The 23,526-nt window shown below is 50.5% G+C and overlaps 1 protein-coding gene across 1 annotated transcript in view; it reads right to left on the bottom strand.

Moving 5' to 3' along the window:
- Positions 1–22,397, bottom strand: part of LOC136587058 (lanC-like protein 2) — a 54,429-nt gene extending 32,032 nt beyond the window's left edge. The window contains exon 1 of the mRNA XM_066585491.1: positions 21,591–22,397. Coding sequence (XP_066441588.1) covers positions 21,591–21,785 — 195 coding nt within the window. The 5' untranslated portion in view covers positions 21,786–22,397. The remainder of the gene's footprint in view (positions 1–21,590) is intronic.
- Between the last annotated feature and the right edge of the window lie 1,129 nt (positions 22,398–23,526).

Below are 23,526 nucleotides of genomic sequence, written 5' to 3' on the forward strand. Positions count from 1 at the left end.
ACCCGTATCAGAGTTCACTGGTGCAACCCCTTTATACAGGCCGCCAAATCCTTCATTGTACCAGTGAACGTGAGCGACTGAATGATCGGCGGTGATTATACTGTAATCAGGTACTATTATGGACACCGCCTCTAAGCCGTATAGACATGCTCAGTCTTTGGGTGATATACAGTGAAGGAAATAAGTATTCGATCCCTTGCTGATTCTGTACGTTTGCACACTGTCAAAGACATGAGCAGTCTATAATTTTTAGGGTCGGTTAATCTTAACAGTAAGAGATAGAATATCCCAAAAAATCCAGAAAATCACATTGTCTAAATTATATATAATACTTGCATTTTGCACAGAGAAATAAGTATTTGATCCCTCTGGCAAACAAGACTTAATACTTGGTGGCAATACCCTTGTTGCCAAGCACAGCAGTCAGACGTTGTGTAGTCGATGACGTTTGCGCTCATGTCAGAGGGAATTTTGGCCCACTCCTCTTTGCAGATCATTTCTAAATCATTAAGATTACGAGGCTGTCGCTTGGCAACTCTGATCTTCAGCTCCTCCGTAAGTTTTCTATGTGATTAGGGTCTGTAGACCGGCTAGGCCACTCCATGACCTTAATGTGCTTCTTTTTAAGCCATTCCTTTGTTGCCTTGGCTGTATGTTTTGGGTCATTGTTGTGCTGGAAGACCCAGCCACGACCCATTTTTAATGTCCTGGTGGAGGGAAGGAGATTGTCACTCAGGATGTTACGGTACATGGCTCCATCCACTCTCCCATTGATGCGGTGAAGTAGTCCTGTGCCCTTAGCAGAGAAACACCCCCAAAACATAATGTTTCCACCTCCATGCTTGACATTGGGGACGGTGTTGTTTGGGTCATAGGCAGCATTTCTCTTCCTCCAAACATGGCGAGTTGAGTTAATGCCAAAGAGCTCAATGTTTGTCTCATCTGACCACAGCACCCAATCACTCTCAGAATCATCCAAACTTCAGACAGGCTGCACATGTGCCTTCTTGAGCAGGGGGAGCTTGCGGGCACTGCAGGATTATAATCCATTATGGCGTAATATGTTACCAATGGTTTTCTTGGTGACTGTGGTCCCAGCTGCCTTGATATCATTAACAAGTTCCCCCCATGTAGTTTTAGGTTGATCTCTCACCTTCCTCATGATCAATGATACCCCACGAGGTGAGATTTTGCATGGAGCCCCAAAACGATGCCGATTGACAGTCATTTTGTATGTCTTCCATTTTCTTACTACTGCACCAACGGTTGTCTCCTTCTCACCCTACTTATGGTTTTGTAGGCCATTCCAGCCTTGTGCAGGTCTATGATCTTGTCCCTGACATCGTTAGCTCTTTGGTCTTGCTCATGTTGTAGAGGTTAGAGTCTGACTGATTGAGTCTTTGGACAGGAGTCTTTTATACAGGTGACCACTTAAAACAGCTGTCTGCAACGCAGGTAACGAGGTGATTATGGGGCATCTAACTGGTCTGGAGGAGCCGGAACTCTTACTGGTTGGTAGGGGATCAAATACTTATTTCTCTGTGGAAAATGCAAATAAATATACGACGGTCTGCTTTTTTTTGTTTCTATGGTAACGAATGTTACATCACATGAAAGCCTTATGTATCTAATCTATGTTTTCAAAATTTTGTGTTTGTAGCTTATGGCAACAGTGATCTAGGCACGTGGGAAAACAATATGGCGGAGTCTAAGGCGATATTCACAGCAAATGAGAGCAGAGGAGTGATAAAATTTTTGTTTCTGCAAAAAAAGTCCGCGAAGGATATTCATGGTGATATGTGGCAGACATTGGGGGATCAATGCCCTTCATATTCTACAGTTAAGAACTGGGTGGCCAAATTTATCACTGGCCACTTCAGCACCAATGATGAGGAACGTCCTGGACGACCGAGAGAGGTTGTTGTTCCGGAGATTGTTGATGCTGTGCACAACCTCATACTGGAGAATAAAGGAATAGCAGACATCATGGAGATTTCTCATGAACGTGTTTGTGTCATTATCCATGAACATTTGAACATGAAGAAGCTATCTGCAAAGTGGGTCCCCAAATGTTTCACAACGGAGCAGAAAAGCATGCGAGTGAAAACTTCCCGGTCCATTTGTCAGCGTTTCTGGACGGATAAGAACTTCCTGGATCGACTGGTCACTATGGATGAGACCTGGATTTATTTGTATGACCCTGAAACCAAGGAGCAGTCAAGAGTGGAGGCACAGTGCTTCTCCTCGCCCAAAGAAGTTCAGTCACCAAGGTGATGGCGTCTGTGTTCTGGGATAAGGAGGGCGCTCGGCTCGTGGACTACCTTCAAAATGGTTCCATCAATGCAAGGTATTACATTGAACTTTTAGACCAATTGAAGGCAGCTCTGAAGGCCAAAAGGCGCAGCAAGCTGTCCAAAGGAATCTTGTTCCTGTAAGACAACGCCTCCGCTCACACTGCACAAGCGGCAAAACTGGTGGAGCTAGGCTTCCAGCTGGTTGACCACCCACCTTATTCACCAGATGTAGCTCCCTCCGGCTATCATCTGTTTCCAAACCTGAAGAAACACCTCAAGAGGAGCAAATTTCACACCATTTCTGATGCCTTGGCTGCTACGGATGACTGGTTTGAGGCACAACCCAAATCCTTCTTTTTGCAAGGCTTACAAAACTTGGAATACCGATGTAAGAAGTGTGTTGACATCAGTGGAGAGTATGTGGAATACATGTAAAGTTTCATCTTCCTATCTTGTTTCTTTCTAGATAAAGCCAAAGACTTATCAGCAGCCCCTCGTATATATAATTTAGACACGGTGATTTTCTGGAATTTTTTTGGATATCCTATCTCTCACTGTTAAAATTTACCTACCCTAAAAATTATAGACTGTTCAGGTCTGACAGCAAGCAAACTTACAGAATCAGCAAGGGATCAAATACTTATTTCCTTCACTGTATAGTGGAAAGAGCTACTATTTGATGTATGGCGAGTCCGAGAAGGGCTGCTCCTTCTAGTCACATGTTCACAACAGCTACTTGAGAATTGGCTCGCTTATAAATGATAGATATTTACTATTAGGCCTTAGTCACACGGGCGTTTTTTCACAAATTGAGGACAGATTACAAATTGTTAATCTGTCAGGGTACCATCTTAATAAACAAGAGACGGATTTGTTGGAGAGGGGTCTGTCCTTCGTCCCCAAGACCCGCTATGATCCGTTCGTGTGGACGAAGGACATCTCCCTCTTCACCCGGAAATTACGTTGGAGGAAACATTTTATTATTAAGGAAAAAGAGGAAATGAGGGAATTAGGCCTTGACTTTACTGACCTTCCAGCCATTCAAGCCCTACAAGACCTAGAGGACGAAAACCAGAGACCGGCTGGAACCGGGCCTTTCACAAATCTGAAACCAACAAGTCGTGCTAATCCACCATCCTTATGTAGCCCGGAAATAGACATATTTGAGAAATTGGTTCTAAAAGAGCTAAAAGCATTGAATCCTCCAAAATATAAATCGCTCTAATCTTACTAAAGGAGAATCTTTTGCCCTAAAAAAACTTGAAAGCAATAAAGCAATTATTATAAAAGCTGCCGATAAAGGCGGGAATATCGTCGTGATGGACCGAGTACAATATGTAGACATGTGTCAACGCTTACTGAATGATACGACCACCTATGGTATTCTATCACATGACCCAACAGTTGATTTCTTACGAGATTTACAAAAAATATTACAAAATGCCCTTGATCTGAAGTGTATTGACCATACTGAATACCAATTTCTGTATTCTAAAAAACCAACTACTGCTACTTTTTATGCACTTCCAAAAGTGCATAAGGGCCTTAGCCCACTCAGGGGACGACCGATTGTCTCTGGAGTTGGTAATCTAACCCAGAACCTCAGCACATACGTCAACAGAATTCTAAGACCCTTTGTATCATCTCTACGTTCCTTTGTCCAAGACACTATGGACGTTTTACGTATTCTGGAAGGCCTCACAGTCAATCCTGACACGATTATGGCCTCCTTGGACATTGAATCTTTGTATAGTTCCATCCCACATCAGGGAGGCCTTAAGGCAACAGAATTCTTTCTCAATCAAAGAGGTCCTTTGTTTGATACACATAATAAATGTGTCTTGGAATTTCTTGAATTCATCTTATGCCACAATTTTTTCCTGTTTGAAGCCAAGTACTTCCACCAGCTTAGGGGCACCGCGATGGGGACTCCTTGTGCCCCATTGTACGCCAACCTGTACCTGGGCTGGTGGGAGGAACGGTTAATCTTCAACAGTGATAACATTCTTGAATCTGATAACATCTTATTATGGATACGATATATTGACGATGTATTGCTGTTCTGGAATGGCAGTCGGTCGTCCCTTGAGTCTTTTATTGAGAACCTTAATCACAATGATTTAAATCTCCGGATTACCTCAGAAATCCATACCACCACATTGTCTTTCCTTGACCTTCAGATCAATAAAGACCCGTCGGGCCAAATAACCTCCTCCTTATATCGTAAATCCACGGCGACAAATAGCTTACTCACTTGGGATAGCTTCCACCCTATACCACTTAAACGTGGTATACCCAAAGGCCAGTTCCTCCGCCTCCGGCGTAATTGTTCGGATGATCTCAGCTTCGAGTTGGAAAGTAAGAAACTATACAATCGTTTCAAAAATCGCAAATATCCAGAGCATGTTATCAATCAAGCATTCCTTTTTGCTTCAACACAGAGAAGAACTGATCTTCTCCAACCCAAAACACGCCAATCTGACAACAAGGCTAGGATTATTGGTACATATGATACGTGCTCAATGCAAGTAAGGAATATCCTTGATTATTATTGGGATATCCTCAAACGCGACAAAGACCTTCAAGACCATCTTCCCGACAAACCTTCCATAACATTCCGCCGAGGCCATAATTTAAAGGACCACCTGGTAAAAAGCCATCTCCCTTCCAGTGAGACTCAAATTACTTGGCTTGGTTCCAGCAGACCTCAGGGTACCTTTCCATGCCATGGCTGCCTCGATTGTCCATTCATCCTACGTGGTAACACCTTTAAATCATCTTCTACCGATATGGTTTATTCATGTAGAGACTTCATAAATTGCAGGACGCAAAATATAGTATACCTAGCTACATGTTCTTGCCCCATGAACTATGTGGGCAAGACGATTCGACAATTCCGGCGTAGAAGTCTCGATCATCTGGGTAACATCAGACGTCACGAGTCAACCCCTCTAGCTGACCATATGTGGAATTGCCACAATGGCGATACAAAACTACTGAAGTTTCAGGGTATTGAAATCTTAAGGACTCATGGACGACGCGGCGATATAGATAAAAAATTGCTATGCAAAGAGGCTGCTTGGATTTACCGTCTAAACACAATCAACCCCAATGGTTTAAATGAGAATCTCTGCTTTAATTGCTTTCTATAAAATTCTTCTTGATTTTTTTTCACGGCTTCGGAGTTCACAATCGACATCTACAACCATTTACTCTATTATGAGATTATCACAACATCCTCTTATTTATGGTCACTGCTGCGTCCTCTTATGTACTATTTAGAATTGGCCTATCTATATTTATAATTACTATCCGCCTCCATCCGGCAGGATATATATTGTAATGATTGCACTATTGATTTAGGTCTGATTTATCAATCAATACTACATTCCTTTTGATCAAAGATTAGCCTTATGCACCCGTATTGTTGCCATAACATTCTCCTGCACTTGACAAGTTTCTAGTGAGGCATTTATACGCTTCATTCTATCCTGAGCCAAAGGAATTATATTCCCAAAACCTCTACTAGAAATATCGAGTAGTTTTTACCATCAGTTCGGCGTTGTTTCTCGCAACCTGGATCAACCTCTAATATGCTTTATCCACGGAGCCATCCGATCATGTGACAATACTATGACACCTCTATCACATGACCGCCGTTACCGTGGTTATGCATTCTCTCCTTTGCATGAAGCTGATCCTGTGATATCTTGAATGTGATGACGTCATGGCACTGCGCGCGCATGCGCGATCAACAGCACACCACGGCGACTCTATTAACATGATCTTCCATCACATGATCGCCGGTACTGTGGCAACGCATACTCCCCTTTACATGAAGTTGATCGAACGCCTTGACGCCTGTCACATGATAAACGCGATGACGTCATAGCGCCGCGCGCATGCGCGATTACATTACGCCACGGCGATTCTATTACGATGAATTTCAGACCTAAGAGGATTCAGTCTATGCGGTAGGGCGTCACTTCTCTATCTTACCGATACAATTGGTAGATGATGAAACAGCGGACGTGATATAGATCTTCCTATCATTAATTAGCTAGGACTATCTAGCTCCGCCCACCATAACCTATGATTGGCCAATCATTTATACCAACCCCCTTATGGGAGGACCATCAGGGTATATTAGCAGCAGCATTCTGGGCTCACAAACAGATTGCCTGAACTCACCATCAGAGTTCTAGGCTCTACCATTTTTTTTATTTTGAATGGATGTGTGTGATAGTTAGCTCTCCTATTTGGGTAGCAAGGATATCGTTCCGCTCCCGCTATTATGCGGTTCATGTCTGACTAACCTTTGAATGAATGGGATCCAGTTGCTCTAATAATGATTGGGATTTGTTCCGCTTAGAGGTTGACTGTCACTATTTGAGCCAATTCTAACTATGTGCTCCTGCTTAGTTTATCCAGGCAGTGATACCGTATATACCGGCGTATAAGGCGACGGGGCGTATAAGACGACCCCCCAACTTTCACCTTATACGCCGGTATTACAATGGAGAAAAAAAAAATCATTACTCACCTCCCCTGGCGTTCTGTCGCGCTCCGGCAGGATGTCGTTCGCTCCTCGTCCCCGGCACAGCATTGCTTTCTGAATGCGGGGCTTGAAATCCCCGCTTCCAGAAAGCTAATACACACGCCGTCAGCCAGTTACAGCCATTCAATGGCATCATTGAATGGGTGTGATTACTAACACACGTGCGCCTTCAGCCAATCACAGCCATTCAATGATGTCATTGAATAGCTGTACCGGCTGACGGCGTGTGTATTAGCTTTCTGGAAGCGGGGATTTCAAGCCCCGCATTCAGAAAGCAATGCTGCGCCGGGGACGAGGAGCGAGCGACATCCTGCCGGAGCGCGACAGAACGCCGGGGGAGGTGAGTAATGATTTTTTTTTTTTTTTTACACTTTTTTTTTTTGTATTACCGGCGCATAAGACGACCCCCGACTTCAGAGCAGATTTTTCGGGGTTCAAAAGTCGTCTTATACGCCGGTATATACAGTAGGTCTTTACTCTAAAGCTACTCTACCTCTGCATAGAGCCTGGGAATCAATCAACATCTCAATTGATATCCCTGATCCCAATTTTCATTCTTTCATCTATCATCTTCTACTAGTCCATGGACAGTATATACAAAGGTTACATCATCCTTTCTGTACCTTTGTTTTATACTTTATTTGAGAGCTTTTCTACACTATCACACCAACGATAGCTGACAGAGGCTTCTTAACTTTGGGGTGCCTCAGACCACTACTGTGGCACTTTTTTAAGACTTTTTTTCTCCTTTTGCCAAAAGACATTCTCATGGCAAAACATCTTTGATGATTCTGTCAACTCTAATTGACTAAAACTCATTCAACCGCTCCTGATGAACTACTATCCACTCTAGTAGGGAAACGCGTTGAGCGTCAATCAATTCACTTGAGAGGATTACTCTCCTTCTCAAGTGTATATGAGTGTGTGATATTCCCGAGAAAACTGAGGAGACATCATTGCCTTCCCAGTTAGACGGGTTTTTGAGTTTCCAAAAATCTTTATTAAACTTTGAGATCCTCATCTGTTTTGAGCGTTACTATTATCATTCAGATATTGATGTGGGTCGCTTCCTAAATGTATGAGATCTTTGGGCTATTCCTTATATACCTTCAATATTGGAGTTCAGCGCTGTTGACTTTTGAACCAAGCCAACCTCTGCCGTCATCCAAAGTGATTTCAACACCACGCTCTTTCATGGTAATTTTACCTAAGTGGTGATTGGCTCACGCATTGATGCTTGGTATTGCACCTAGCCACATAAACCACATATTTTCAACATTGGAGCTCAGTGCTGTTGACTATTGAATCAAGTCAACCTCTAACACTATCCTAAGTAACCTACACTCCACGTGGTGTCTGGCTTACGCATCAGTGACTGTTATTGTACTTAGCCATATAAATCACAAACTAAGATCATCTCGCATTATATCAGCGACCCCCCTAGTCTCAAGTGTTGACAAGTCAAGTTTGGGTACTACTACCTTTCTGTCTACCCACTCTGACCATTCTGTTCTGTCTTTATGTATGTTTTGTTTGTCTTAGTCCTAATTATTTTATAATATTTCTAAATAAAAGTTATATTTTAGTTGGTCATAATTAAATATGCACTAAACTCCAACCCCTTCATAACCCCGCCCCATATAACCAAAGCCCCGCCCATGTCCCGCCCAACCCTGCCCGGCCTTGTAAGAATGGTCTTGCTTGAAGCCGGTCCCTGGTGCCAAAAAGGTTGGGGACCACTGTTTTAGAGCATCTGTCACTCTCCTGGCTTATAGGTTTCCGTAATCATTCCCAATGAAATGCTTGGACTGTGTAGAACTGTGCGTTCTGCTGTTCCTCTGTTATTCCTCATGGAAATGTATGAAACAACTTGACAACTTAAGTATTACCGTTCCCCTCGTTGAAATGTGTCCCCGTAGTCTCACAGTGTCCAATCGGCACCATCAGTGTTATGCCTGATTTACACGAGACGACAGACGTCTAAATGACCACACGGGCGCGGATGTCACCGCTGAGGTCATATCGAGTGTTTAGACAGTCAGAGATCGCAGGCGTCTCGTTCAGCGCTTCGATGTAAAGCATAAAGAGGGGACAGTTTACACGTAGTGAGAATCCCGCAATGATCTTATGCTGACAGTCAGCAATAACGAGAAGTGATCAAACAGTAAATAGTTGTTTTTTTTTGCATTTACGCAAGACGATTATCGATCAATTTCATAAGTTTGAGCGTTAATCGTCCCGTATGAATGGCCTAACGCTAATCCCAGTGTTACTAATGTACTGCTATAGAGATCACATAGCAGTAAGTCCACTACGTAGAAGTGGGGGCCGCATTTTGATCAAGAAATGTATTCCCAGAGAAACTGCCATCATTCGCGGAAAGTAAATGCAAATGACTGCGAAGATGACGGGCACAAGTGTTAACCATGCGGATGTACCTGTTTGTACAGCATATTGTCCGTGTGGAAGAAATATCTCCTCCTCGTCAGACGGCTTTTCTATCTATCTTCCTCTGAAGTTGCGAGCGTTTCCTCCGCTCATACGCAAGGTTACCTGCATATGGGTGATGGAACGCTCGCATCCATTGACTTTAGTGGGGGCCATCTGTGCAGATTAAACGCTAAAAAAAAAGAGCGCGCTGTGATATTTCTTCTGCTCGCGGAGTACGCAATTCAGATCTGCGAGGGTGAACAAAAACAGCATGCCTTTCAATGCCCACGTTTTACCATGGTGATTGCAGATTTCACAAGTAAAACCCGCCCGTATGAGCCCAGCCTTAGACCTGCGATGTCTGCTGCGACTGCAATACGCTTGTTCGCTCATAGTTCCGCGTGAGCATTGCGTAATTCACGAGCACCAAATGCACCATGTTGTATTTTGCTCCGTATTACCCACAAGAGATCACCCTGCTCTCTACTGGTGCGAAATAATCACCGCCCATACGCAAAAGTAAAAATTAAGAAGGCTGCGCATGGCAGAGTGTGTGAGATACGCTGTACAATATCGCAGCCATACGCGGCGACAGGCCAGCTCCACCAGGGTGGTGTTCTGTCCACTTCCTGCCTCGGAACACAGTAATGTATTCCTATAACTCAGTGATGTCAATCTGTTCAATGTGAATAAAGGAGAAAACCTCCATTGTGAGTCCAAGTTATGAGGGGTGGGCACGGACGCGTAGAACACCTCCGGGGGGCGGGCACGGACGCGTAGAACACCTCCGGGGGGGGGGGGGGGGGGGGGGGGCGGGCACGGATGCGTGGAACACCTCCGGGGGGGGCGGGCACGGACTCGTAGAACACCTCCGGGGGGCGGGCACGGACGCGTAGAACACCTCCGGGGGGCGGGCACGGACGCGTAGAACACCTCCGGGGGGGCGGGCACGGACGCGTAGAACACCTCCGGGGGGGCGGGCACGGACGCGTAGAACACCTCCGGGGGGGCGGGCACAGACGCGTAGAACACCTCCGGGGGGTGGGTACGGACGCGTTGAACACCTCCGGTGGGGCGGGCACGGACGCGTAGAACACCTCCGGGGGGGCGGGCACGGACGCGTAGAACACCTCCGGGAGGGCGGGCACGGACGCGTAGAACACCTCCGGGAGGGCGGGCACGGACGCGTAGAACACCTCTGTGGGGTGGGTACGGACGCGTTGAACACCTCCGGTGGGGCGGGCACGGACGCGTAGAACACCTCCGGTGGGGCGGGCACGGACGCGTAGAACACCTCCGGGGGGCGGGCACGGACGCGTAGAACACCTCCGGGGGGGCGGGCACGGACGCGTAGAACACCTCCGGGGGGGGCGGGCACGGACGCGTAGAACACCTCCGGGAGGGCGGGCACGGACACGTAGATTTCCCACAGAATTTCCGCCCCTGGGAAGCTGCCATAAGATTACATTAAAAAACGCAATCCTATGCAGACGGCCGCGATTTGTCCGCGTGAAATCACACGTGGAAAACAAATCACAGCATGCTCTATTTCTGTGCCGACTCCCCATTGCGCATGCGACAGCTGGGCGGCAGACGGCACATCAGAGAGCCGGATCCGCGGGAGAAGGTGAGGCCCGCGCTGGTCCCTGCTCTGCAAGAATTCTTGCAGTGGATTCGACCCGCCCGTGTGCAGGCGGCCATAGTCATGCCTTGAAGAGTGGGTACACCCTCAACCCCTGTACACTGCCATGTAGTTCACAATAATAACCGCCTTCATGCAAGATTTTTTTTTTTTATTGCATGAACGTTCCAGAATCTGAATGAACTGCTTACCCCTTCATCCACAGGACTCTCATGGTAGACACATACATCAGGGGGAGTGAAGCTCATACATATCTAACAGTACACCCGGAAGTTGTCAGATAGATGAAACTTTCTCTGTGTGATTACAATATCTGAGCAAAGGGAGAACTTATTGTGGAGAAGCGACTTGTAGGGAAGCTCTAGCTCCCTGTTGTACCGCCTCTAGCCTGGATACAAGATGTGATATGGGCAGGCATAGAGGCTCTAATATCCTGTTGTACCACCTCTAACTTGGATACACAGGGCATGGAGGTTCTAGTACCCTGTTGTACCCCCTCTAGCTTGGATACAATATGTGATACAGGCAGGCATGGAGGCTCTAGCACCCTGTTGTACCGCCTCTAGCCTGGATACAAGATGTGATATGGGCAGGCATGGAGGCTCTAGCACCCTGTTGTACTGCCTCTAGCCTGGATACAAGATGTGATATGGGCAGGCATAGAGGCTCTAATATCCTGTTGTACCACCTCTAACTTGGATACACAGGGCATGGAGGCTCTAGTACCCTGTTGTACCCCCTCTAGCTTGGATACAATATGTGATACAGGCAGGCATGGAGGCTCTAGTACCCTGCTGTACGGCCTCTAGCCTGGATACAAGATGTGATATGGGCAGGCATAGAGGCTCTAATATCCTGTTGTACCACCTCTAACTTGGATACACAGGGCATGGAGGCTCTAGTACCCTGTTGTACCCCCTCTAGCTTGGATACAATATGTGATACAGGCAGGCATGGAGGCTCTAGCACCCTGTTGTACCGCCTCTAGCCTGGATACAAGATGTGATATGGGCAGGCATGGAGGCTCTAGTACCCTGTTGTACCCCCTCTAGCTTGGATACACTATGTGATACAGGCAGGCATGGAGGCTCTAGCACCCTGTTGTACTGCCTCTAGCCTGGATACAAGATGTGATATGGGCAGGCATAGAGGCTCTAATATCCTGTTGTACCACCTCTAACTTGGATACACAGGGCATGGAGGCTCTAGTACCCTGTTGTACCCCCTCTAGCTTGGATACAATATGTGATACAGGCAGGCATGGAGGCTCTAGCACCCTGTTGTACCCCCTCTAGCCTGGATACAAGATGTGATATGGGCAGGCATAGAGGCTCTAATATCCTGTTGTACCACCTCTAACTTGGATACACAGGGCATGGAGGCTCTAGTACCCTGTTGTACCCCCTCTAGCTTGGATACAATATGTGATACAGGCAGGCATGGAGGCTCTAGCACCCTGTTGTACCGCCTCTAGCTTGGATACGAGATGTGATACGGGCAGGCATGGAGGCTCTAGCACCCTGTTGTACCGCCTCTAGCCTGGATACAAGATGTGATATGGGCAGGCATAGAGGCTCTAGTACCCTGTTGTACCACCTCTAACTTGGATACACGGGGCATGGAGGCTCTAGTACCCTGTTGTACCGCCTCTAGCTTGGATACATTATATCACATCACATTTGGAGTAACTGGGCCTCTAGAACACACGTCAGACACTAGGGCTGCAGTTCCAATCCAGCCCACTGCCTGGTCAAAGCCCGGACTGACTGGCCACTAATTCTCTAACTTCCCGATGTCACACAAACATGACATTTGGCAGGAGCATTCTTTAGGTCCTAAATAGGAAAAGTAAAGGGGTCACAACTCAAAAATTCAATGCCAAGTGCAAAGGTATTAGCACCCCTATATAATGTACCTAATCTAATTCTCTAATTTCCCGATGTCGCACAATCATGAAATTTGGCATAACCATTCTTTAGGTCCTAAATAAGAAAAGCAAGTTGCACCCCTATGTAATGTAACGTCTCAGTGTCGCACAAGCATGAAATTTGGCGAGAGCATTCTTAAAGGAGATGTCTCGAGGCAGGAGTGGATTTTTTTTTTTGCCCAGTCCCCCTAATTAAGCATACATTACTAAGCCCCCCTGTAAATGACTTTTCTAGCTGGTTTGTACTTACAGTTCCAGCGTTTCAGCAACTTATAAACATTTTCCCAAGATGGCCGCCGGCTCTTTTCCCTTCGCTTGCTGCAGCCCGACGTGCGCGCTCCCGAGACGCTACCAGCTGTGCCTCCCTGACAACCAGACGCCCCGCAGCCGCCGACCAGCCCCTTGGAGTGAACACGGCCGACCAGTCACCCACCGCCAGGCAGCAGGTAACCGGCGCAGCCCCCCCCCATCGCAGCGACAGCCCCCCCATCGCAGCGACAGCCCCCCCAATCGCAGCCCCCCCCCCGATCGCAGCGACAGCCCCCCCCCAGCAGCAACAGCCCCCCCATCGCAGCGGCAGCCCCCCCATCGCAGCGACAACCCCCCCCCCCCCCCCCCCCGACACAGCGACAGCTTCCCCGGCGCAGCCCGCCCCCGGCGCAGCGGCAGCCCCCCCCGGCCCATCACTTACCAGGACGGCGGGACAGCTGGGCGGCTTCTCCGGACAGCTCAGCAGCTCTGCACCTTCCTCTAACAGAGGATGGTACAGAATGGCCGCTCCAGCGCGCTCCCGAGCAGTGACAGCTCATCTGCGCATGCGCAGAAGAGCTGTAGCGGGGAGCACACTGAAGCGGCTCGTGCTGAAAGGAGAAGAATGGACTGCGCAAGCGCGTCTAAAAAAGCAAGCTGCCGGCGAATTTAGACGGCACCATGGAGACGAGGACGCTAGCAACGGAGCAGGTAAGTGAATAACTTCTGTATGGCTCATATTTAATGCACAATGTATATTACAAAGTGCATTAATATGGCCATACAGAAGTGTATAACCCCACTTGCTGCCGCGGGACAACCCCTTTAATATGGCCATACAGAAGTGTATAGACCCACTTGCTGCCGCGGGACAACCCCTTTAATATGGCCATACAGAAGTGTATAACCTCACTTGCTGCCGCGAGACAACCCCTTTAATATGGCCATACAGAAGTGTATAACCTCACTTGCTGCCGCGGGACAACCCCTTTAAGGCTGGGTTCTCACAGAGAGTATTTCCAGCGGAAATCTCGCAGTTTGGCCACAGCGATAAACAGCGAGATTTCCGCCAGGAAAGCGCTGCTTCAAAACCCACGGCACTCAGCCGCTTGTTTTGAAGCGACCTGGCTGCACGCTTTTCCGTTTCTGTGGCCGGTGAATCCGCACCACAACACCGGCTTCTCCCAGCTTTGCTGTGACAGATTTGCTGTCCCATGTGGACGAGATTTCTGAGAAATTTCATCCACAAAGCTGGCCAATTGAGGGATTAGCGGCCACAGACGGATTTGCCGCGGCGAAATAAGACACCCCCTGAAAATAAGACACAGCGCATATTTGGGAGCAAAAATTAATATAAGACGCGTCTTATTTTCGGGGAACAAGGTACACACACACACACACACACACAGTACTACTGCTCCGCCCCCCAGTGGTGGCCAGTATATGCACACACAGTACTCCAGCTGCTCCCCCCGGGGGTGGCCAGTACACACACACAGACAGACACACACAGACACGCACAGTACTAGCGCTGCTCCCCCCGGTGGTGGCCGGTATACACACACAGTACTAGCGCTGCTCCCCCCGGTGGTGCGCGGTATACACACACAGTACTAGCGCTGCTCCCCCCTGGTGGTGGCCGGTATGCACACACAGTACTAGCGCTGCTCCCCCCGGTGGTGCGCGGTATACACACACAGTACTAGCGCTGCTCCCCCCGGTGGTGGCCGGTATACACACACAGTACTAGCGCTGCTCCCCCCGGTGGTGCGCGGTATACACACACAGTACTAGCGCTGCTCCCCCCGGTGGTGGCCGGTATACACACACAGTACTAGCGCTGCTCCCCCCGGTGGTGGCCGGTATACACACACAGTACTAGCGCTGCTCCCCCCGGTGGTGGCCGGTATACACACACAGTACTAGCGCTGCTCCCCCCGGTGGTGCGCGGTATACACACACAGTACTAGCGCTGCTCCCCCCGGTGGTGCGCGGTATACACACACAGTACTAGCGCTGCTCCCCCCGGTGGTGGCCGGTATACACACACAGTACTAGTGCTGCTCCCCCCGGTGGTGCGCGGTATACACACACAGTACTAGCGCTGCTCCCCCCGGTGGTGCGCGGTATACACACACAGTACTAGCGCTGCTCCCCCCGGTGGTGGCCGGTATACACACACAGTACTAGCGCTGTTCCCCCCCGGTGGTGGCCGGCATACACACGCAGTACTAGTGCTGCTCCCCCCGGTGGTGGCTGGTATACACACACAGTACTAGCGCTGTTCCCCCTGGTGGTGGCCGGTATACACACACAGTACCCCCCTCCCCCCCCCCCCCGGTGGTGGCCAGTATATACACACACACACAGTACTCCTCCTGCGTCCCCCGGTGGTGGCCAGTATATATCCAGTACACCTGCTGCGCCCTCCAGTGGTGGCCAGTATATACACACACACTACATACACACAGTACTCCTGCTGCGCCCACCGGTGGTGGCCAGTATATACACAGTACATCTGCTGCGCCCTCCAGTGGTGGCCAGTATATACACACACACTACATACACACAGTACTCCTGCTGCGCCCCCCGGTGGTGGCCAGTATATACACACACACTACATACACACAGTACTCCTGCGGCGCCCCCCGGTGGTGGCCAGTATATACACACACTACATACACACAGTACTCCTGCTGCGCCCCCCGGTGGTGGCCAGTATATACACACACACTACATACACACAGTACTCCTGCTGCGCCCCCCGGTGGTGGCCAGTATATACACACACACTACATACACACAGTACTCCTGCTGCACCCCCCGGGGGTGGCCAGTACACACACACACACACACACACACACACACACACACACACACAGTACCCCTGCGGCGCCCCCCGCTGGTGGCCAGTATATACACACACACACTACATACACACAGTACTCCTGCGGCGCCCTCCGGTGGTGGCCAGTATATACACACACTACATACACACAGTACTCCTGCGGCGCCCCCCGGTGGTGGCCAGTATATACACACACACACTACATACACACAGTACTCCTGCGGCGCCCTCCGGTGGTGGCCAGTATATACACACACACTACATACACACAGTACTCCTGCTGCGCCCACCGGTGGTGGCCAGTATATACACAGTACACCTGCTGCGCCCTCCGGTGGTGGCCAGTATATACACACACACTACATACACACAGTATTCCTGCTGCGCCCCCCGGTGGTGGCCAGTATATACACATACACACAGTACTTCTGCTGCGCCCCCAGGTGGTGGCCAGTATATACGCACACATTACATACACACAGTACTCCTGCTGCGCCCCCCGGTGGTGGCCAGTACATACACACACACTACATACACACAGTACTCCTGCTGCGCCCCCCGATGGTGGCCAGTATATACACACACACTACATACACACAGTACTCCTGCGGCGCCCCCCGGTGGTGGCCAGTATATACACACACACACTATATACACACAGTACTCCTGCTGCGCCTCCGGTGGTGGCCAGTATATACACACACACTACATACACACAGTACTCCTGCTGCGCCCCCCAGTGGTGGCCAGTATATACACACACTACATACAAACAGTACTCCTGCTGCGCCCCCCGGTGGTGGCCAGTATATACACACACACTACTCCTGCTGCGCCCCCCAGTGGTGGCCAGTATATACACACTACATACACACAGTACTCCTGCTGCGCCCACCGGTGGTGGCCAGTATATACACACACACTACATACACACAGTACTCCTGCTGCGCCCCCCGGTGGTGGCCAGTATATACACACACTACTCCTGCTGCGCCCCCCGGTGGTGGCCAGTATATACAGACACACTACATACACACAGTACTCCTGCTGCGCCCCCCGGTGGTGGCCAGTATATACAACCACACTACATACACACAGTACTCCTGCTGCACCCCCCGGGGGTGGCCAGTATACACACACACACACACACACACACACACACAGTACTCCTGCGGCGCCCCCCGATGGTGGCCAGTATATATACACACACACACACACACACACTACTCCTGCGGCGCCCACCGGTGGTGGCCAGTATATACACACACTATATACACACAGTACACCTGCTGCGCCCTCCGGTGGTGGCCAGTATATACACACACACTACATACACACAGTACTCCTGCTGCGCCCCCCGGTGGTGGCCAGTATATACACATATACACACACACACACACACACACACACACACTATATACACACAGTACACCTGCTGCGCCCTCCGGTGGTGGCCAGTATATACACACACACACTACATACACACAGTACTCCTGCTGCGCCCCCCGGTGGTGGCCAGTATATACACACACAGTACTCCTGCGGCGCCCCCCGGTGGTGGCCAGTATATACACACACACACTACATACACACAGTACTCTTGCTGCGCCCCCCGGTGGTGGCCAGTATATACACACACTACATACACACAGTTCTCCTGCTGCACCCCCCGGTGGTGGCCAGTATATACACACACACACTACATACACACAGTACTCCTGCTGCGCCTCCGGTGGTGGCCAGTATATACACACACTACATACACACAGTACTCCTGCTGCGCCCCCCAGTGGTGGCCAGTATATACACACACTACATACAAACAGTACTCCTGCTGTGCCCCCCGGTGGTGGCCAGTATATACACACACACACTACTCCTGCTGCGCCCCCCAGTGGTGGCCAGTATATACACACTAAATACACACAGTACTCCTGCTGCGCCCCCCGGTGGTGGCCAGTATATACACACACACTACATACACACAGTACTCCTGCTGCGCCCCCCAGTGGTGGCCAGTATATACACACACTACATACAAACAGTACTCCTGCTGCGCCCCCCGGTGGTGGCCAGTATATACACGCTACATACAAACAGTACTCCTGCTGCGCCCCCGGTGGTGGCCAGTATATACACGCTACATACAAACAGCACTCCTGCTGCGCCCCCCGGTGGTGGCCAGTATATACACGCTACATACAAACAGTACTCCTGCTGCGCCCCCCGGTGGTGGCCAGTATATGCATACAGTGCTAGCGCTGCTCCCCCGGTGGTGGCTGGTATTTATACACTACATACACACAGTACTCCTGCTGCGCCCCCCAGTGGTGGCCAGTATATATACACACTACATACACAGTACTGATGCTGCTCCACCCGGAGGCGGCCGGTATAACACGCAGTACTCCTGCTGCGCCCCTCGGTGGTGGCCAGTATATACACACACACACACACACTACATACACACAGTACTCCTGCTGCGCCCCCCAGTGGTGGCCAGTATATATACACACACACACACACTACATACACACAGTACTCCTGCTGCGCCCCCCAGTGGTGGCCAGTATATATACACACACACACACACACACACACACACACACACTACATACACACAGTACTCCTGCTGCGCCCCCCCGGTGGTGGCCAGTATATACATATACACACACACACACACACACACACACACACACACACATACAGTACTCCTGCGGTGCCCCCCGGTGGTGCCCAGCATATACACACACACAGTACTCCTGCTGCGCCCCCCGGTGGTGGCCAGTATATACACACACACACTACATACACACACACAGTACTCCTGCTGCGCCCCCCGGTGGTGGCCAGTATATACACACACACACACACTACATACACACAGTACTCCTGCTGCGCCCCCCGGTGGTGGCCAGTATATACACACACACACTACATACACACAGTACTCCTGCTGCGCCCCCCGGTGGTGGCCAGTATATACACACACTACATACACACAGTACTCCTGCTGCGCCCCCCGGTGGTGGCCAGTATAATAATAATAATAATAATCTTTATTTGTATAGCGCCAACATATTCCGCAGCGCTTACATAGACAGGGGGGATACAGAAAGACAAAATACAAACATTACAGAACCACGGTTACATAGTAATCAGCTGATGGAAACAATAGGGGTGCGGGTCCTGCTCCAACGAGCTTACATACTACAAGTAATGGGGTGAAGGTAAAGGGCTGGAGATGTGCACAGTATGGCAAGGTGGAGAGTGAGCGATGTTATACACATAGACAATGGTCAGACATTTAGCCGTGTGACGGCAGAAACGGTGTGACTGCAGGAGCGGTTTATGATGGCTAGCAGGGATTGCAGTCAGTAGGTCAGGGAGCATGTTATCAGGCGGAGTACAGAGGGCTTTATTTAGGGAATGTGGTATGCCTCCCTGAAGAGGTGCGTTTTTAGAGCACGCCTGAAGCTCTGCGAGTCCTGGATTGCTCGGGTAGCCTTTGGTAGTGCATTCCAGAGGACCGGTGCTGCTCTGGAGAAGTCTTGGAGGCGGGAATGAGAAGTTTGAATTAAAGGGGCACTCAGTCTGGTTTCGTTAGCAGAGCGGAGAGCCCGGGCTGGTTGATGGATTGAGATGAGGGAGGCGATATAGGGTGGCGCTGCACTGTGGAGGGCTTTGTGGATGAAGGTAACGAGTTTGAATTGAATTCTGTATTTAACGGGCAGCCAGTGCAGTGACCGGCACAGGGCAGAGGCGTCCGAGTAGCGGCTGGACAGGAAGATGAGCCTGGCTGCCGCATTCAGGATGGATTGGAGAGGGTAGAGTCTGGTGCAGGGGAGGCCGATCAGCAACGAGTTGCAATAATCGAGCTGGGAGTGGATGAGGGCAACAGTAAGTATTTTTAGCGTGTCCACCGTGAGAAAAGAGCGGATTCTTGCGATGTTCTTGAGGTGCAGCTGACGTGTTCGGGCCAGAGATTGGATGTAGGGGGTAAAAGAGAGCTCAGAGTCAAATATGACCCCAAGGCAGCGGGCATGCTGTCTAGGAGTTATGGTGGTGCCACACACCGAGATGGAGATGTCAGGATGAGGTCGGTTAGTGGAGGGTGGAAATACCAGCAGGTCAGTTTTAGAAAGGTTTAGTTTTAGGTAGAGAGAGGACATAGTGTTAGAGACAGCAGACAGACAGTCGGTGATGTTTTGGAGGAAGGGTGCAGAGATGTCACGGGAAGAGGTGTATAGCTGGGTGTCGTCAGCATACAGGTGGTATTGGAGGCCAAAACTCCTGATGGTTTGTCCAATAGGGGCTATGTAGATAGAGAAGAGAAGGGGAACGAGGACCGAGCCCTGGGGGACCCCAACAGCAAGGGGAAGAGGAGGGGAGGTAGAGCCAGCAAAGGAGACACTGAAAGAGCGGTCAGATAGGTAGGAGGAGAACCAGGAGAGGGCAATGTCCTTTAGGCCAGTATATATATATACACACACACACACACACACACACACACACACACACACACACACACACACACAGTACTCCTGCTGCGCCCCCCGGTGGTGGCCAGTATATACACACACTACTCCTGCTGCGCCCCCCAGTGGTGGCCAGTATATACACACACACTACATACACACAGTACTCCTGCTGCGCCCCCCGGTGGTGGCCAGTATATACACACACACACTACATACACACAGTACTCCTGCTGCGCCCCCCGGTGGTGGCCAGTATATACACACACTACTCCTGCTGCGCCCCCCAGTGGTGGCCAGTATATACACACACACTACATACACACAGTACTCCTGCTGCGCCCCCCAATGGTGGCCAGTATATACACACAGTACTCCTGCTGCGCCCCCCGGTGGTGGCCAGTATATACACACACTACATACAAACAGTACTCCTGCTGCGCCCCCCGGTGGTGGCCAGTATATACACGCTACATACAAACAGTACTCCTGCTGCGCCCCCCGGTGGTGGCCAGTATATACACGCTACATACACACAGTACTCCTGCTGCGCCCCCCCAGTGGTGGCCAGTATATACACACACAGTGCTAGCGCTGCTCCCCCGATGGTGGCTGGTATTTATACACTACATACAAACAGTACTCCTGCTGCGCCCCCCGGTGGTGGCCAGTATATACACGCTACATACAAACAGTACTCCTGCGGCGCCCCCCGGTGGTGGCCAGTATATACACACAGTGCTAGCGCTGCTCCCCCGGTGGTGGCTGGTATTTATACACTACATACACACAGTACTCCTGCTGCGCCCCCCAGTGGTGGCCAGTATACACACACACACACACTACATACACACAGTACTCCTGCTGCGCCCCCCAGTGGTGGCCAGTATATATACACACTACATACACACAGTACTCCTGCTGCGCCCCCCAGTGGTGGCCAGTATATATACACACTACATACACAGTACTGATGCTGCTCCACCCGGAGGCGGCCGGTATAACACGCAGTACTCCTGCTGCGCCCCTCGGTGGTGGCCGGTGTATATGCACTATGTACACTCACAGTACTAGCGCTGCTCCACCCGGAGGCGGCCGGTATAACACACAGCACTCCCGCTGCGCCCCCCGGTTGTGGCCGGTATACACACAGTACTCCCTCACCTTCCCGTCTCTGTCACACGGTAGCTCCGGCAGTCCGGGCTCCTCCGCCGCCGCGGCCTCCTCTTCCTCATCAGCCGGCTCCTCCGCCTCCGTAGGCGGCCGGTAGTCCGGGTACCGGTTGCTGAACGAGCGCTCCTCCATCTCCGCCTCCCCGCCAAGCTGCAGCTTCAGCCGCTTAGACATGCCCTCTCCCATCTCCCCGACGGAGAGCCGGCAGGGACAAAACACCCCGCCAATCCTGGCAACGCGTGCTGCGGCTGACGGTGTGCCCGGCGCTCACTGCCACATGGAGGGGGGGGACATCATATATACGGGTGACGGCAGACGGCCATGCCAGGAGGGCACCGCACCAGCTGCCACACCGCTCAATGCCTGTTCGATCACACCATCCTGTCCCTCATGTGCAGGGCTGTCTGTGGGGGAGCACCAATGTCCAGGGGCTCAGAGGGCGCACGGCAGGGGGCACAGAGGGCACACGGTGCAAGAGCAGATGCCAGTCTTATGTCCAGCCTTCCTTCAGCAGCTCCATCCCTCCATTCATGAATTGCCCCCCCCTGAGCAGCGGGCACCACAGCCCTGCAGACAATGCCCTGGCACAGCAGCTGTGTCGCCCGCCAGATCCTGTAATCCACTGGAGGGTTGTGTGGGATCTGGTGTCGCCTCCCTGTGATCCACGGCAAGGGGAGGAGGGCTGCAGCCACACACAGTAGTCAAGCATGGCAGCAGGCTGCCGGAGGCATCGTCATGCCAGTCTGGTCATGCCTTGCAGTCGCTGGGTGGCTTTTATCCCTTTACGAGGCAATGAGACCCACAATCCTCAAACTCGTCTGGCAGCGCACAAAGGGGCGCAGCTGCTGATTACAATGCGCTATCAATAACGAAGTGACAGTGAACGCAGCGAGGCGAAGCCTCTGGGCGCTGATGGATGGCAGCCTGCCTCTCATGGCATCCTGGCGAGCGCACGGGAAACATTACACTTCGCCATAAATTGTTCGCCCCGGCAAATGAGCCAATGATGACCCCGATCACCGGCGTATACGCAGAGATAAAGTGTCTCTCTTTACCAGGATGGTTCCGCTCGCTGTACGGCGAATGAGAGCGACGGGATGAGCGCTGTATAAACCGAACAATTGGCGCACGAGCCAACGATGATTTTCACGCTTGCATAAAATGAACGATAAGTGAACAAATTATTATTATTTGCTAATTGGGCGCTTTTACACTGAGTAATTATCACTCCCAGGGCTCTTTCACACGGGCGTCTTGTCAGCACGTATTGCGCACATGTATTTACCGAGCTCAACACACACTAAATCCAAGCAAGTCTATGGACTTTCATTCTTCCATTCACTCCTGCGTTGGAGTTGCGAGGGGACATCCGTATAAAACGCGTCAGAAGTAAATCGCAGCGCGCTCTATTTCTCATTTTATACGGAGCCCTTGTAGGGTACATGCGATATTGTGGAGAATTAGGCTAATTTCACAAGGCTGAGTGCAGTATTGTGTTGTGAAGATCGGCCCGATATCGCGCTTCGCCAACATGCGATGTTCCAGCGAACGTGAGGCGTTTTTATGTTAAAGTCACCGTGCATCATTTCAGGGAAGTCGTGAACCTCCGCTGGAGTGTTTCTGATTGTTTTCAGTGGGTACACCTCGCATCGCACTCATGTGCACCTCGTATGCCATGTCATGCTGTGCTGGCCCCATTGAAAACAATGTGAGGCGCACCGAGGGAACACCCAAAGATAAGGCATGCAGTGATATTTTCCGGAGATGGGATGCAGGAAAAAAAATCGCTTGTGTGTATGACCCCATTCAAAAGAGGTACTGGTGTATCTTGTCTCCACCCGAAGAATGGGTGAAGGCAAAATGCACGCCCACAACTTGATTGGCTGGGCAGGAAAATGGGTGCCCATTAGAGATGAGTGAGTATACT

This window comes from Eleutherodactylus coqui, chromosome 12, assembly GCF_035609145.1.
Source record: "Eleutherodactylus coqui strain aEleCoq1 chromosome 12, aEleCoq1.hap1, whole genome shotgun sequence".
Classification (NCBI taxonomy): Eukaryota; Metazoa; Chordata; class Amphibia; order Anura; family Eleutherodactylidae; genus Eleutherodactylus; species Eleutherodactylus coqui.